At 30.6% G+C, this 15,782-nt stretch overlaps 2 protein-coding genes across 2 annotated transcripts; both read right to left on the bottom strand.

Moving 5' to 3' along the window:
* Nucleotides 1–2,300: 2,300 nt before the first annotated feature.
* LOC105132182 (uncharacterized) lies at nucleotides 2,301–3,391 on the bottom strand. The gene is made up of 2 exons (XM_011035525.1): nucleotides 3,257–3,391; nucleotides 2,301–3,123 (listed from the first exon to the last, which is right to left on the bottom strand). Exons 1-2 carry the CDS (start codon nucleotides 3,298–3,300, stop codon nucleotides 2,799–2,801), a joined length of 369 nt encoding a protein of 122 aa, XP_011033827.1. The 5' UTR covers nucleotides 3,301–3,391; the 3' UTR covers nucleotides 2,301–2,798.
* Nucleotides 3,392–8,801: 5,410 nt separating this feature from the next.
* On the bottom strand, nucleotides 8,802–10,293 carry LOC105132101 (uncharacterized). Its single transcript, XM_011035402.1, has 2 exons — nucleotides 10,160–10,293; nucleotides 8,802–9,443 (listed from the first exon to the last, which is right to left on the bottom strand). The coding sequence occupies exons 1-2, from the start codon at nucleotides 10,201–10,203 to the stop codon at nucleotides 8,993–8,995; spliced, it is 495 nt and encodes a 164-aa protein (XP_011033704.1). The 5' UTR covers nucleotides 10,204–10,293; the 3' UTR covers nucleotides 8,802–8,992.
* Nucleotides 10,294–15,782: the final 5,489 nt, after the last annotated feature.

Here is a 15,782-nt window from a genome sequence, read left to right as displayed (position 1 = left end):
CGATCGAAGAAACCAGTGAGAGCAGGGGTCGCAAGTTGCACCTCCCCATCTTGGACAAGACATTCACCAAATGTCTCGGTCCCTAGAAGCCCATCGGTCGACCCGTGGAATTATAATATAAGTTATTAAACTCATTGCGTTCAGTAATCAAAGAGTCTAGTATTTAACATTAAAAGTAAGATTATCTGCGGTTCATAATGAGTCACTTAAGTATGATTATTCACATAATGACTCTTTTTTGTATATTCACAGGTAGTACGGATTGCTTACCATGATTCATCCAACATCAAACCTCTCGTTTTTTTTTTTCTTTTTTATTTATAACTTTTCAACCCTTAATTTAACACTGTAAAACAAACCACTTAATTTTAATCTTGAGTTTGACCATGACGCATGTTTGATATACCCATTCATTAAATAAATATGTTAACGTGTTATTTTTCTTGCATTTGTTTACTGGAATAGTAAAATAATTAACAATTAATAGTAAAATAACAACGCAAATCTACTATTTTTTGTGTATTTATATAATGATAATGAAGTTTACTGAAAACAAGGGTCATATTCAGAGTGGATATTGATTAATTTTTCTCAAAAACATTATTATAAAATCATACCTGAAGTTAAAATTTATTTTTTCGAACAAACTTTTTTATATATGAATATTAATTTTAATTCAATGTGATATATAAGAATATTTATTAAATCTTATTTTACTATTTAAAAAAAAAATTAAAACTGTTTAGTCAATTTGTGATTGGATTGGTTAGATTATAATTTAATTTAATTTTTAAATAAATTAAAATAATATTATTTTTATTTAAAATTTATTCACTAACGCTCGATTTATTCAAAAAAATCTTACATATACATACATATATATATATATATATATAGAGAGAGAGAGAGAGAGAGGGAGGGGGGCTGAGAGGGTGTGCAGGAGACATGGGTGCAGTGCCAAACAGATGTCTTTGTATTACTGGTGCCGGGGAAAAAAAGATAGAAAACGCGTGAGACGTCCGCAACTTCACTGTTTATAGTCAAAGACGAATACTCCCCAGCTTGACATCACCACGTTTCAAAGTCGATGCTCCGTTGACTTCACTATTTAATTATCCACGCATGATAGAAAGGTGGGAATCCGTTTAAGGCATCAAGGGCTTGGTATCTGCCACGTGGACCCGGTAAGATTTTCAAAATCCAGTGCTCTCTGCTGTCTAATAGCGATCAAAACCTAGTGAGAGAATGGGCCGCAAGCTGCACCTCCCCATTTTGGATAAGACATCCAGCAAATGTCTTGGCCCCTAAAAGCCCATCTTGAATCAAAGATCCACCATCGGTCGACCCGTGGAATTACTTTCCGAAACATTACAGGATAAATTTTTTTTAGTGAAATACAGGATAAAGTTATTAAACTCATTTGATTCGGTAGTTTAATTTGGATCATATTCCGAGTTAGGCTTATTTTTAATTTTTTCTTACATGTTTTTTATTGGCCTTTTGCCAATGTTAATGACTATAACAACTTAAAAGAAATATTTATTTTTTAATCAATTCTTATTAATTTGATTAGACTTCGGATAATCATTTAAAAGAAATATTCTCGGCACTTGCATAACGTGGTACAACCCGCTTCTCCAAATATAAAAAGCATAAAAAATCTTGCTGCTTCTAAGTTTTTTCTAGGAATATCGCATTCTCAGATGGTCTATATGTTTATTTAACTAAATTATTTAATTGATTAATTAACTATCATTAGTGCAATGTACACCTTATTTCTAACTTTCAGCACTTGAGCTGATCAGTGATTACATGCAAAAACATTATGAGAATTTTAATCCAACACTTAGTTTTGTTAATTACCATGGGAAACAACAGGTGCGATTTTGATCAAATGAAGTCTCTTTGATATAAATGACGATGGTGATAGCAGAGAAAGGAGAGAGGGTAGTTATAAAAAAAAATATAGACTGTAATATACGGTATACAGGAAAGGAAAAGAAAAGGAAGAAGATGATTCGGTAATTGCCCTGCACCATTCTACTCAGTTTTAATTGTGTGCATGACCTAGGAAAAAAATAATAATGATAACTAAAAATTTATTACGAGACTGGTCTGTTGTCAAACAGTAGATCGGACCAAATTGTTTCCGCGAGGAATGTTTTGTCTAACTGGAACTCCATGGCCTATGCAACGAACTAATAGTTTAAATTAGACCTTTTATTTTCGATGGGGTTCCTTTTATATTTTCTGAAGATTTTTTTTGTTTGCAGTATAGAAGAAGCTTAACAAAATCAAAATGACAGCCCAGTCCATAAAGATAAGTATATCTTATTATCGTCACGCGAGCCACTACCATACATTGGGTGAGGAATGCCTTCAACTGGTGGTCTAAGCACAAACTCCATCCTATTTAGCCCCTCCGTGAGCTTGCCGACCACCAAATAAATCTAGCTCAGATAACTTTGCAAGTCTGGCAAACAAAAAGAAGAAAAGGCCCATAAAAAGTGTGTCATAGCTTTCAATTTTCACATGCCAAGGGCATCCCATCCTTCATCTAATTCTCTTACGCGTTAAGAAAACAATATATATTCACAATATAAATTACAAAAAGCGGCTAGGAGCAACAAGTCAATGACTTAACACCGTCCTAATCTGTCTCGGGACCTGTAAGGACCTCCACATTCGGCTGGTTTGGTTTCTCTTTGGGACTCCTTGCAATTGCAATTAGCTTTTTCAACATGTCCAGTACCTCATCAGTGGTTTGGCTTAGCAATTGGCATAGATCCTGACATGATTCATGTGCTAACTTCACAAACAGGTCCACAGGACAGAATTATGCAGGACACAATCAGGAAAAGAATCACCAGAAACAGAATTGTAGCAAGGGCGCTAGCATAGAGGCGAATATTGCCGACAAGTCTCTGGTGGAATGATTTCTGCGTTCGGAGTATAACCTCGGCAACTGATGTTGTGGCGTATATAAACAGAGCATCAAAAACTGCTGACATGACCCCCATTTGGGTGTCAAATGGAGAAACTGGCATTGACTGGTATTTCACTTGGATGTGGTTGCTTAACATGTCCGCGAGCAGGGCAAAAATGGCATGCTGCGCTTCGATGCTGTCATCATAACAAAATTAAAATTACTTAAACACAAGAATTGAAGACGGTGAAATAAAGGGAAAACGGAATTTAATTTGAATCGTTGTGAACTTGATGAAAAAAAATTAAAGGCAATAGGATCTAGAGTAACCTGTCTCCTTTGAAACCGAGATTAGGCGGGTGGTTTTCTGCCATTTCCTGCAGCTTTCTTTTGCTAGAGGGATATTGTCTTTGGGGTTTGGAGCTCTAGACAAATAGGTGAGGTGTCGTTACTTCATTGATGCGGCCTTTTATAGGAGAGATAAAGAGTTAAAGTCTCGAATCATAATTGACCCCGCAAATGGGTGGGGTCTTCAAAAGACGTCTTTCGTTTTGTCAATTTTGTCAAAGACGTATTTTTCAAAAGCCGGCGTCCTGGGAAATTAATTAATCCTAGCTTCTCGCTAAAATACCAACTTCGTGGCGAAAGCTAATTTAAAAAAAAGAAAAAACGAATCGTTGCAGCTGTCACAATATATATAATCTCTTACAAACTTGTACTCTTATCTTATTAATATTAAATATAAAAGCAATACAATTAAAATGCCTTCGACGAATTATAGCAAAAACTATAATTCTATTTTCTAACAATTTAAAATTAGAGGAATAAGAGTCCCTTTTTTTTTTTTGCAAGTGAGGAAAATCGACATGTATTTTGCTTTAACTCCCAGATTATTTGAAAATATTAATTTTAATATTATAGCTGGGAGATACTATAAGAGTTGCACATGAGATAAAATAAAAGGAAAAAAACACATATCATCTCCCTTTCTAACTCTCTTTCTCTTTGATATAAGTCATTTTAAGCCACCAAAATTAGTTTTTCATAGACTTGAATACTAAAAAGATTATTAATTCCTCCCTCTATTATTCTATCAATAAATAAAGAAATCAATTGATAAATAGGTAACTGTAAAGTGCTGCATTGATACTTTAATTTTATTATGATAACTTTAAAAATGCTCAGAAATAATCTAATAAGAAACATGAAGTATAAAAAAAATTGAAAATAGTTGAATTACATCAAATTGTTAAATTGAATTCTTAGTCAGTTTTTCTATACATTGCTTCTGGTTTCCCGGACAACTGCTAATAGTATTAAAAAATCAATATTTTCTTACTACTTAATTATTTAATATTTTTATTCATGTATTTATTGGTAATTTATATTCAATTTTACATGAACAAAAATAAATATTTGAAATAAACAAGGTTCGTTGTAATATAATGTCAAGGGAATTTTTTTTTTGTAATTTTTATTTTTAAGGATTGTATATATTTAACCTAACTATTAATTATTAATTTCTGAGAGATAATTCAAATTATGTTTCTAATATTAATTTACTCAAGTCAAAAAATATTTAAATACATTAATTTAATTAGAATTATCAAGGTTTTATGAAATTATTTAAAAATAAAATATGTCTTTCTAATAAACATTGAAGTTTTATTCATTTATAAATCTTTAACAATCTATTAGAAAATAGAAAAAAATGATATAGATTGATTAAATAATACAAGTTTGAAGTAGCTGTCAAGAAGCTAGTGTGTGTAATTAAAGACGGTTAATAGATTTATGCAAATAGTACGTTTAATGGATATTTTCAAAAAAAAATGTTAATAATTATTTAACATTCTTAATCAATCATAGTATTTAATTTATTGTAAATATTTAAAAATATCAACATGCAAAACAACGCTTATTTGATTTTTTAATGAATAATATTTTTTATATTTTTTTAAAACAAATCAAGAATAATTGAAATTTCATGAATAGACGCATACAATCTTTAATTGATATGCTAGAGAGGGAACCCCCGTTTTTTTTTTTTTTTAAAAAAAAAAGCAACACAAAAGGATGAGAATGATTGCGTATGACTAGAGGCTTCTAGAATGGCAAATGGGCGAGACGTCCTCGAGCTGTACTGGACTGTTAATAAGCAAACAAGATGAATGGAGGCGCAAGGATGATTGAATCGACGGTTTAGGGATTGACACGTTGAGTTAAGTACGGTCAATGAAACCCTCTATCCATTCCTTTGGTGCTGTTATCTTAATCACTTCAAATGAACCTAAAATATTAAACTTATTAAACTAGAAAAGCTTAGAATGCTTATAGTGATTTATTATTCGTATAAATACTAATCAAATTAATTTATTTGTTTAATACATGTAATAACAATTTTTTTTATCATAATTTAACTAATTAGTACACAAGATTGAAGCAGGAAATCATGAGTTTGAACGTTGAGACATATAATATTTTTATTTAGGATGAGTATGTTAACTGTATTTTTAAATTTATTTTCATGTTTTGCAAAATTATAGTCTCTATAGTCTAGCACCAGCATGCGAGCCAGTCTAATCTATCCCGTTGTACTCTAACAAGACTCAAATTAATTTTTATTGTAATATGAAATAGTTTTTATATTGTCAATATGCTTATAGTACTATAAATTTTGTCATCTAAAAAATGGAAAAAACAATATATTCGTCCGATGCATTTGATTAAAAAATATACTAGATGGTAAATTATTTTTTCTTTGCAAATGTCAATTGGAAACTAAAACAAAAAAGTTGATGTTCACGGCAACAAGTAAAAAGAAACGTGTAAAAATACAAACATTTTACATCAACAATCCTTTTTATTTTATATATTTTCTTGTATTTATCACTAGGATTTATTTTAATTGTTAAGTAAATATGATTCGTAGTATTATTATAAATGCACAATACTGATACGGGTGATTTATTTAAGATTTCATAAGTAAAAAAAATAAAAGATAGATTATAATAATTTTTTTATGGTATTATGAAATTGTTAAAAACCCTTTTAAAATATTAATTCCTGCAAAAATAAATATATAAAAGTTAGGCATTATGGTGAACCCACCTAGCCTAAGAGGAAAAAAAAAGAAGAAAAGCCTGAGGCCACTTGCTTGGTTTTGCTTTATATTTTTCTTATGCCACCACCTCAGATCTCTCTGTTTATCTTGATAGGAGATTCGTTGTCTACCATTATTGTTTCCAATTATCTTCGTGACAAAAAAAGCAAGGTTCAAGTTTTGGTTCTGTTATTTTACAACAATGGAACACTTTAAAATTATTTCAAAAAATAAAAATCAAATTAAATAAAAAATATTTATGTGCTCTGTCTACTTTTTGATGCATAAACACCATCAATATTAAACTCTCGTTGTAAAGAATAATTCATTTGCTCCGGGATTATCTTTTTATAATTAAAATATGATCTATCAAATATTTTCTCTCTCATCTCCATTCCATGATGACTTTCTCTAGCATGTATAAAAGTCCAGGGATTGAAATGCAGTAAAAATAAAATTTAGAGTCAAACTATGAATAACTAAAAGATCAAGGACTGAAAAAGAAAAAAGAAAACCTTGGAGGTCCAAATTGAAGTTTGCCATACTTTGAGTGAAAGAATACTATTTTTATTTAAACTCGTCCTTCATCTTTCAATATTTTAGAAATATTCTAAAACTCTATCTTGTAAAATCAATTTTATTTCAGCATCAAATTAATAACAACTTTATATCGTAATGTAGTTAATTGGCACACAGAATTAAAGCAAGAGATCAGGGGTTTGACACTGAGACATGTAATAATTTCATTTTGGATGACATGTCACCCGCCTTCTAATAAAAAATTAAAGCATGGCAAGGTGCACGGGTTAATATGTTTGTTGTTACTGGGCTAGACGCCCTTTTTTTTGGCACTCCATGAAAAATTCAACATAACCACTGGCACTTTAATTTCAACATAACTGATGCAGATTTTTTTTTTAAAAAAAAACAATTTTTTATATGGATTTTAAACATGATTTTACCATATATTTTTTTTCATTTTTAAACCACACTTAAATTATGAAGATACTATTTTTATATTTTTTGTTAACTTGCTTTAATGATCATAAACATTTTTTTTTAACTGGAAGAACAATTCTAATTAAAAACGTTGCATTTGCTAAGATAAAAAAGACATATGTTATTAAAAAAAATTACCTTGATGGAAAAAAATTCTAGAATAGTCATATTTCTGGATTTAATAGGAATGTTAAATAATTAATTAAGACCTATTTTTTTTTTTTACGTTTCAAAAAATTATGGTCCTCATGGCATAATATGAGCATACAAACTAGTGAAGTGTATTTGTGTCGCACAGGATTTAAATTAATTTTTAAAATAATAGAAAATAGTCTTCATATTATCATTATGTTTTATGGTATTATAAAACTTGTCAGCAAAAAAATGAAAAAATGATATATGTATCTGATACGATTAATTAAATTTTTTATTAAATGGTAAATTAAAAAAATGCAGATTTTAATTAAAAACTAAAACAAAACGTTGATATTCATAGCAATAAGTAAATAACGTATAAAAATACAATTTTTTTACATCAATTTTTTTTTACTTTATATATTTTCTTGTATCTATCATCAAGGCTAACCTGTAAAAACATGCTCATGTAACTTAGCCTGTAATGATAAAACTGTAAATAAATAAAGTTCAATGACCACAGAAAAAAAGAAAAAACTCCATGCGCAGTAAACACTTTAGCTTATTTAGTTATATTGTGTAATATGCAACCACCATAGGAATATAATCCCAATACTTACCTAAATATTAATTTTTTCTCTAACAGCATCTGATTTTCTTCGCAGTGAGGATATTTTGTTTTTCCTTGTAGTAGATCCATGGATCACGTGCCAATTATTAGATCCATCCACGTGGTGGCTCAAGGCCAGCTTCCAGAGAGATTATAATCGGGTACTGTATCAACAGTAAACAAAGTTAATAAATTTTTTAAAACCATTTGATCAATAGTTTAGCTCTGTAGCTCAACAATTAATGCGTGAGAGTGGTGTTTAATTAATTTTCTTATTTAGTACTGAATTTATAGTACATTAATTTTTGTATTTTTTATAAAATTATAAAATAAAAAAATTAGATCATCATAGTAAAATTCATAACTCAATTTGCTAGTTTTGTAGTTAACAAAGATGAATATATTTTTTTCTTTAGATCTAATCAACGAGTAAGGTTATATTATAACAATTTCTATAAAATTTAATTTAAAAGTAAATTTAAAAATTTAGTTTGTCCAGTATTTTTTAAGCTAGAATAATTATACTACTTTAATTACAATATAAAAAAAACAAGGCTGCGGATATTATTTTTTTTATATTTAAAAAAATTCGAGTGCTGCTCCTAACAAAAATATATTAGCTAAACTATCAAAATTTAGGAGGTATTTGATAATGTAATTGTGATTGTTTTTTAAAGTATTTTTTTTAGAAAATTATTGATATAATATTTTTTATTTTTTAAAATTATTTTTATTATTGATATATATTGATATAATATTACATAAAAAATTAATTTAAAATAAAAAATTATTTAATTATTAAAAAAATACTTATAAAAAGCAAAAATAAATAGAACCTTAACTAAATATTCTGACGTGTACCGTGCAGGGTGAAGAATATTTTAACCAAATGTGTATTGAGCCCCTAACCAAGCTTGAAGGCACAAAGCTTTTTGTTAGCGCGTTGAGATTAAGTTGAGACAAATAAAAATAAAAATTGTTAGTAATATTTAATAAAATAAAAAACAGAAAAAAATTATTTCATTACATTTTTTACATGCCAAGTAAATTCCTCGTAATCAACATCTTCTCAAATCTTCCTCTTCAAACATACAAACATTTCTTTAAAAGGAAAAAAAAAAAAACAGAGAGGGTGGGGAGGAGAACAATCAGAACTAGTCCCAAACACGTATTTTCCTCTGTCAATTACTCTATCTAAATTCTAAGGACATGTAGTGAGCTAGACACGTGGCTGATTCGGTTCCTCCTTGCGGCTCCTCACGCGTGCAATTAGCCTGGTAAACATGCCTAGTAACTTATTCGTTAACTGGCCTAAAATGTTGGACACCTCTCGGCTTGATTCATATGCGACTCCCATAAATAAACAGGCCCATATGGCCGAAATAATGCAACCCAGAACTGGAGCAAGAATAACTAGAAGCAATATCGCAGCAAGGGCACTGGCAAAGAGTCGGAGATTGCCAACCAGGGTGTAGTAAGTGGATTCTCGAGCTCGGAGCATAACTTCGGCCACCGATGCCGTGGCATATATAAACAGGCTAGCAAGGAAAACTGACATAATAACGTCGTGACTGTCGAATGGAGAGCCTTTAACTGATTGGTACTTCACTTGGATTTGATTGTTTAGCGTCCCAACCAGGAGGGCAAATATTCCATGTTGTGTAATAATGCTGTGATCACAACAACAATTAAAATCGATAAGCACGCAAAAATTAAGGACAATTTAAGAGGCTAATTCCTTGACTGGAAGGAGGGGTGAGTGCGGCTCCTCACGCGTGCAATTAGCCTGGTAAACATGCCTAGTAACTTATTCGTTAACTGGCCTAAAATGTTGGACACCTCTCGGCTTGATTCATATGCGACTCCCATAAATAAACAGGCCCATATGGCCGAAATAATGCAACCCAGAACTGGAGCAAGAATAAGCCGGTTCGGTTCGGTTTCGGTTTTATAAACAACGAAAAACCAAACCGAACCGAACCGAAACTGAAAGGTTTGATCCGGTTTCGGTTCGGTTTCGGGTTTTTTTTCAAATTTTTTTTTTCGATTTGGTTATTTTTTTTTATAAAAACCAAACCGAACCGAAAATGATCACCCCTAGAAAGAATAACATGTAAAATAAATATTGTATTCAAATACACTCTTTTTATAAAATAGAAAAAGGCTTGGCCGCATATCCAGAGCCACAAATAGATGGGGGGGGGGGGGGGGGGGGGTTTTAATTTTCTTTTTTTTCGGTTTGGTTATTTTTTTTTAATAAAAACCAAACCGAACCGAAAATGAGAACAGATATTAAAGTGGAGGAAGCATTAATACAGGAAAGAGAAAGTGACGGGCTTATAAAAACAAAAAGGAAACAAAGCAAAGAAATTTAATTTAGACTAACCTCTCTCTTTCGAAAGCAGGATTTTCCCTAAGGTTTTCAGCCATTCTGTTCTGCTATATTTCTCCTCTCTACACAGATACTGTCTTTGTAGTTTGTACTGGAGGAGGCGCAAATGGGTTTCAAGTGTTTATGCTGAATTTGCTGGTAGGGATGGAGGGAGGGCTTTATATACGGTGAGGAGGGGGAATTTCAGGCTGACCTTTTCGGAATTTTCTGATTGGTGGCACTTTGTGTGGGGCCTTTCTTGGAAGCTTGGATACCCAATAAAATGTCCCCAAGTCAATATACGTCTTCAATTTTGTCAAGAGACGCAATTTCTGAGCCCTGGGTCTCGCTAGAAGATCCAAAGCAGTCCCTAGAGTAAGAAAACTTGCAATCATTGATCAAAGTATTAGCAGGTCAATCAAAGTCTTCTCTAACACAGAATTACAAGAACAATATGAAAGTTCGTCTGAAAAAATGTGCTTATGTAAACAGTCAGCTTGAGACATGTTTTAGCTATAATACTTTGAAGGCAACAAAATTACTTTCTACTCTGCTAGCGATCAAAACCATACAACTTTATGATTTTGATTTTAATGTAGATTTCTCATTCTTCTGCTATATATATTCAAGCATCGTTTCTCCTTCTTTCTTCTTTCTTTTTTTTCACTTCATTTTTCAATGCAACAAGCCCACAATCATAATCTCTCTAAAAAAACCAAGACGAAAGAAGATTTGGTGAGTACTTGCTAGCATCATTCCAGTCCATCCCAATTATGAGCTTGACCTCGCTATAAAATCTCTCTTTTAAAGCATCGACTGCATGTTTGAGAAACTATTGAGCAGGGGTGATCATTTTCGATTAGGTTCATTTTTTATTAAAAAAAAAAATAATCAAATTGAAATTATTTTTTTTAAAAAAACCTGAAACCGAACCGAAACCGTGTCAAACCGACCGGTTTCGGTTCGGTTTTTAGGGAAAAACCGGGTCAAATCAGTTTGGCTCGGTTTTTTCGAGCTTGAGACATGTTTTAGCTATAATACTTTGAAGGCAACAAAATTACTTTCTACTCTGCTAGCGATCAAAACCATACAACTTTATGATTTTGATTTTAATGTAGATTTCTCATTCTTCTGCTATATATATTCAAGCATCGTTTCTCCTTCTTTCTTCTTTCTTTTTTTTCACTTCATTTTTCAATGCAACAAGCCCACAATCATAATCTCTCTAAAAAAACCAAGACGAAAGAAGATTTGGTGAGTACTTGCTAGCATCATTCCAGTCCATCCCAATTATGAGCTTGACTAAATTTTAATCGGTTTTTTTTTTTGTTCGATTTTTTTAATTATTTTTTTTTTCTGATTTTCTCAATTTAATTAGTTTTTCGGTTTTTTTCTCACCCCTGCTATAACCTCGCTATAAAATCTCTCTTTTAAAGCATTGACTGCATGTTTGAGAAACTATAGAGAGACCAAACATAAGAAAGATAGTGGCTTGTGTGCAGGGGTGAGCAGTGCAGTGCACATATCTTTCTTGTTTATTTCTCATCCTTCTTTCGTTTCTTAAAAGAAAAGGTGATTGAAGGAATTAGCCTTCATTTATCCGGAGAAAAATATTTTACAATTAAATATTTTTCATTTTTGTGTTTGGCTCGCTTTAAAAAATTCAGTCAATAATAAAAGAATATTTTATGATCAAAGAAATAATTAGCTTAGAACTTAAAAGAATCTTCACCGTCCTTGGAAAAAAATGAAAAAATATAGACCGATAAGTTTTATTAAAACAATAAATTCAGTTATTAAGTTTTTCTTTCTAGTAAGTTCATGTCTTGTTATATTTTCCTAAGCGATTCTAAAATACATTTTAAATTTTGTCATTTATCTTTTTTATTACAAAATTCTTTATAATAAGTTTGTTACGTAACCTTTTTAATATTATATTTTTTGCCTAATTTGTTTTAGATTTTTTTAAATCAAAGATTTGTTATCGTCCAGATTTATTCTTGTTCATTGCTATGATTCTTAAGAAGATTTCCAAGACACATTAATTATGCTAATGAAAATTAAATTTTATATTTTTTAAAAACATGATTTAATTACAAATATGAAGAATATTTTTCTCTATTTTACCATCATAACTTGATTTTGAGATAATCAAGATTCACAAATAATGATAATATAAAAAATATTATAGCTATAAACTATTTCACAGGCGGAGAAATATGATATTAAAAAATTATTATTAAATTATTTATTAATAAATATAAAAAAATTAATGGATTATTTTTTTAAGTATATATATGAAGTGGAAAATATGTGGGATTTAAAAAAAAGATAAAATATTAAGTTAAACTTATTAGTTTTAAAAGATTAGAATAAAATTATTGATACTTATATGCACCTTTTCAAGAAAAATAAAAAATAAAATTACACGACAAGCGAGACTTTTTTATTCTTCTAAAAAGTCGACGCTATTATATTCACAAACAACCTTAACTTTTCAGAATGATCCCTGTGAATTTACCAGAGCCCGTCCTAAAAAATAACTTTTTCTCTAGTCACGTCACAATTATCGTGTTTAATATTATGATTACAGTTTTTTTAAATATTTTTTGTTTAAAAATATATTAAAATAATATTTTTTAAAAAATTAATTTTGAAATTAGTAAATAAAAACCTTTTAAAAATATAAAAAATATTTTTAAACAATTTTCTTTTTAATTTTTACCAAAGAACATTTGTGCCGCGTTTTAAATGCTACCATTATTTATGAGTATTTTATGATTTATTTATTTACAAAATAAACGTACAAAATCAACTTACTTTACCGAGTGACATAGCTCATGACTTGTCAGAGCCACCTCTACGTTTCCTTACAACTAATTCCTGTTTTAGTTTTAGGGCTACATAAAAAATTATCCATAAAATTATCATTAAAAACGGAAAAGTCACCAAAATATCTTCATGGTGAGTCACAGGTAAAAATTGTGGCTAATGCATCTGTTTCTTCTAACACTTTGGATAAACTTGTCTGAATAAAATCAGTATAGTAAGTTTTACCTCTTTAATTTGTTTGCTTAAATACCAACACTATGCTGTGCTTCCTCGCCCCGAGTAGATCCTAGGAGAAGAACCACGATCTTATTTCGCAACTCAGCATCAACTTGATGAGTTCCTCATTGGCGACTCGATGATCAAGGAGGATCAGTGAGTTTTGTGCTCGTCGTGATAAATGATAATTGAGGATGAAAGTGAAGATGTTTTCGGCTGTTCCAATGTTGTTCGAACAAAAAGACACTGTAATTAATTTAATTAATGGTGAGCTTATTATTCAATCTATCTTTTGAAGTTTTTTAAAATTATTTTTTATTTTTAAAAATACGAAATTATTTTTTGTAGATATTTCTCAAATATTTTGATATTTCCACATAAAAAATAAAAAAATCATTTACTTCATTTTTAATTTTTAATTTAAAACACTTTTACAAAAATATTATATTGCTTGCAAAACACCCACTAAAATTGCGTAGTTATGACAATAAATAAAAATAATCTATCCGTATTAACTCCCTATGTTATAAAATTTTCAGCCAAGTTCGACAAGTAAATGCAGATGTAAAAAGACAACATTAGAATGAAAAGATAAACAAATAAGTTGCCCATGAGAGGGTCCCTTTTGGAGCTCAGACGTCAGTCTTCAGACAAGCAAGGTGTTTTTTTTTTTTTTTTTTAATTTAAGAAAAACAGAAAAAGGAAAAAATTAAAATACGAGGGAGACGTCCTTGCTCGTGAAGCGCACGGACGTACTGCAGTCTGCATCGTTACTGTTAAAAAATAAAATAGAAATGAGGCACATCCCCTCCATTGCCGGGTTTTTTCTTAACGGCATCTCTAGTTATCTGTCTGTTTGTTTTGTATGCTTATTTGCCTACTCCGTTAAATCACTCGTAGACTATATAAATACATTAACAATTAACGTAAGTGGATTCATAAATGATCTTGTAGGGTCAATTTATTTTTTACATGAAATGTTTTATTATTCAATTGGTTTATGTGAAATGATAAGAGGAATTTACCTTATAATTTCTCTTTTTTTTTTATTGCTTGATAATGCCACACTTCTTTTTTCGTTAAAAAAATAAATTTCTATGCAAATATGAAGGGGTCATTCCTATACGTGAAATTATATTTTTTTTCTTTCATAAAAAATGGAGTTCTTAGAATGATCGTTTATATATCTAATGAAATCTAAAAGTATAATTATAGATATATTTAATAATTCCTCCTGTAATATAAGATTTAGGGTTTGTTGTGAATTTAGTTCTTAAGCTATCATCTATCATTTATGGTTCAAATCTTAAAGTAGGTCATGAGAAAAAATCTGATTAATATATGCTAGTTTAGAGTGAATGTTTTGTTCAGAACTCAATAAAAAAAAATTAATTCAATGTACAGAAGTAAGAAAAAAAATTACAGTTAAACCAAATCCACTAACTTTCATTTTTATTTTTCAAAGGAAAATCCATTGACTGTTCGAAAGAAAAATACCGAGTCTCAGAATTTGAATGGAGTGGAAAGGAGGCTATATATATATATATATATAAACCTATGAAAGAAAAATACCGAGTCTCAGAATTTGATTGGAGTGGAGAGGAGGCTATATATATATATATAAAAAAAAAAACCTACGTGGTTGCTACAAATCGAGAAAGTGGTAAAAGTAAAAGTCAAGGAAACCCAACATAGAAATGGAGCTAGCCCATTCAAGGTATGCACTGTACAATGATCATCTCAACATCTAAGACTGTGGAGATTATGGGCTAATGGCTTGTCATCCCGGAATATCTTTATCAATAGCCTGGAAGCCCATCCATTATAACATGTAAATATCTGTCGTATGGGCTGTTTTACAGGTTAGAGCACAACATAATGCATGTAATTATGTATAATAAGTTGTTAAAGGCAGTAGAAACTAGCACATGATCATGACGAGCCCAGGGATATAAATTTGGTTCTTAAACAGACAAAAAAAAATACCTGTTCGGAAATTCTTGATGGCATATTATTTTATGCTCAACTATAGCAAATTCCCTAAATATTAAAAAAATGACATCAATTGTCGGATCATAGCAAGTATTAAGGTGGCCTTAATCGAATGGTCTGCTCGGAGACGTGGATGAGGCCCAATACAACAAAAAGAAGCAGAGGATTTTCTAGTTCGAAGATCAAATATTCGCTTGTTTGTTCACCGCCAAAAACATGTCCGAACTCACGTTTCCCTTTTTTAGTAACATACAATCTCCGTTCCAGCAGAAGATTCTACGGAGATTCCTTGGAATCATCCTCTCCCCATATCCTCTCCTATAACTACAATATTATAGTAACTGGCAGTCACTCACCCCCTCCTCAAAACACCAATAGGTAGGATGTAGGACCCACTTAAGGATTTGTCGGACACCAATTCAAATCGTGTATGACCCCACAGGGATGTGAAACTAGACAGCCCGAAGGCCCCTTTACCCCACTTGCTAATATTTAATGCAAAACTATACCATAAAGTCATTTTTCATAAATTTGGTCCTCGGTAAGACGAGAGTAACCGAATATGCCTTGGAATTCTCTTACTTCAACAACTCTCTCA

Source organism: Populus euphratica, unplaced genomic scaffold, assembly GCF_000495115.2.
Source record: "Populus euphratica unplaced genomic scaffold, PopEup_1.0 scaffold2.1, whole genome shotgun sequence".
Lineage (NCBI taxonomy): Eukaryota > Viridiplantae > Streptophyta > Magnoliopsida > Malpighiales > Salicaceae > Populus > Populus euphratica.
Note: the sequence above shows the minus strand (reverse complement) of the source record. Positions and strands in the feature narration are given on the sequence as shown.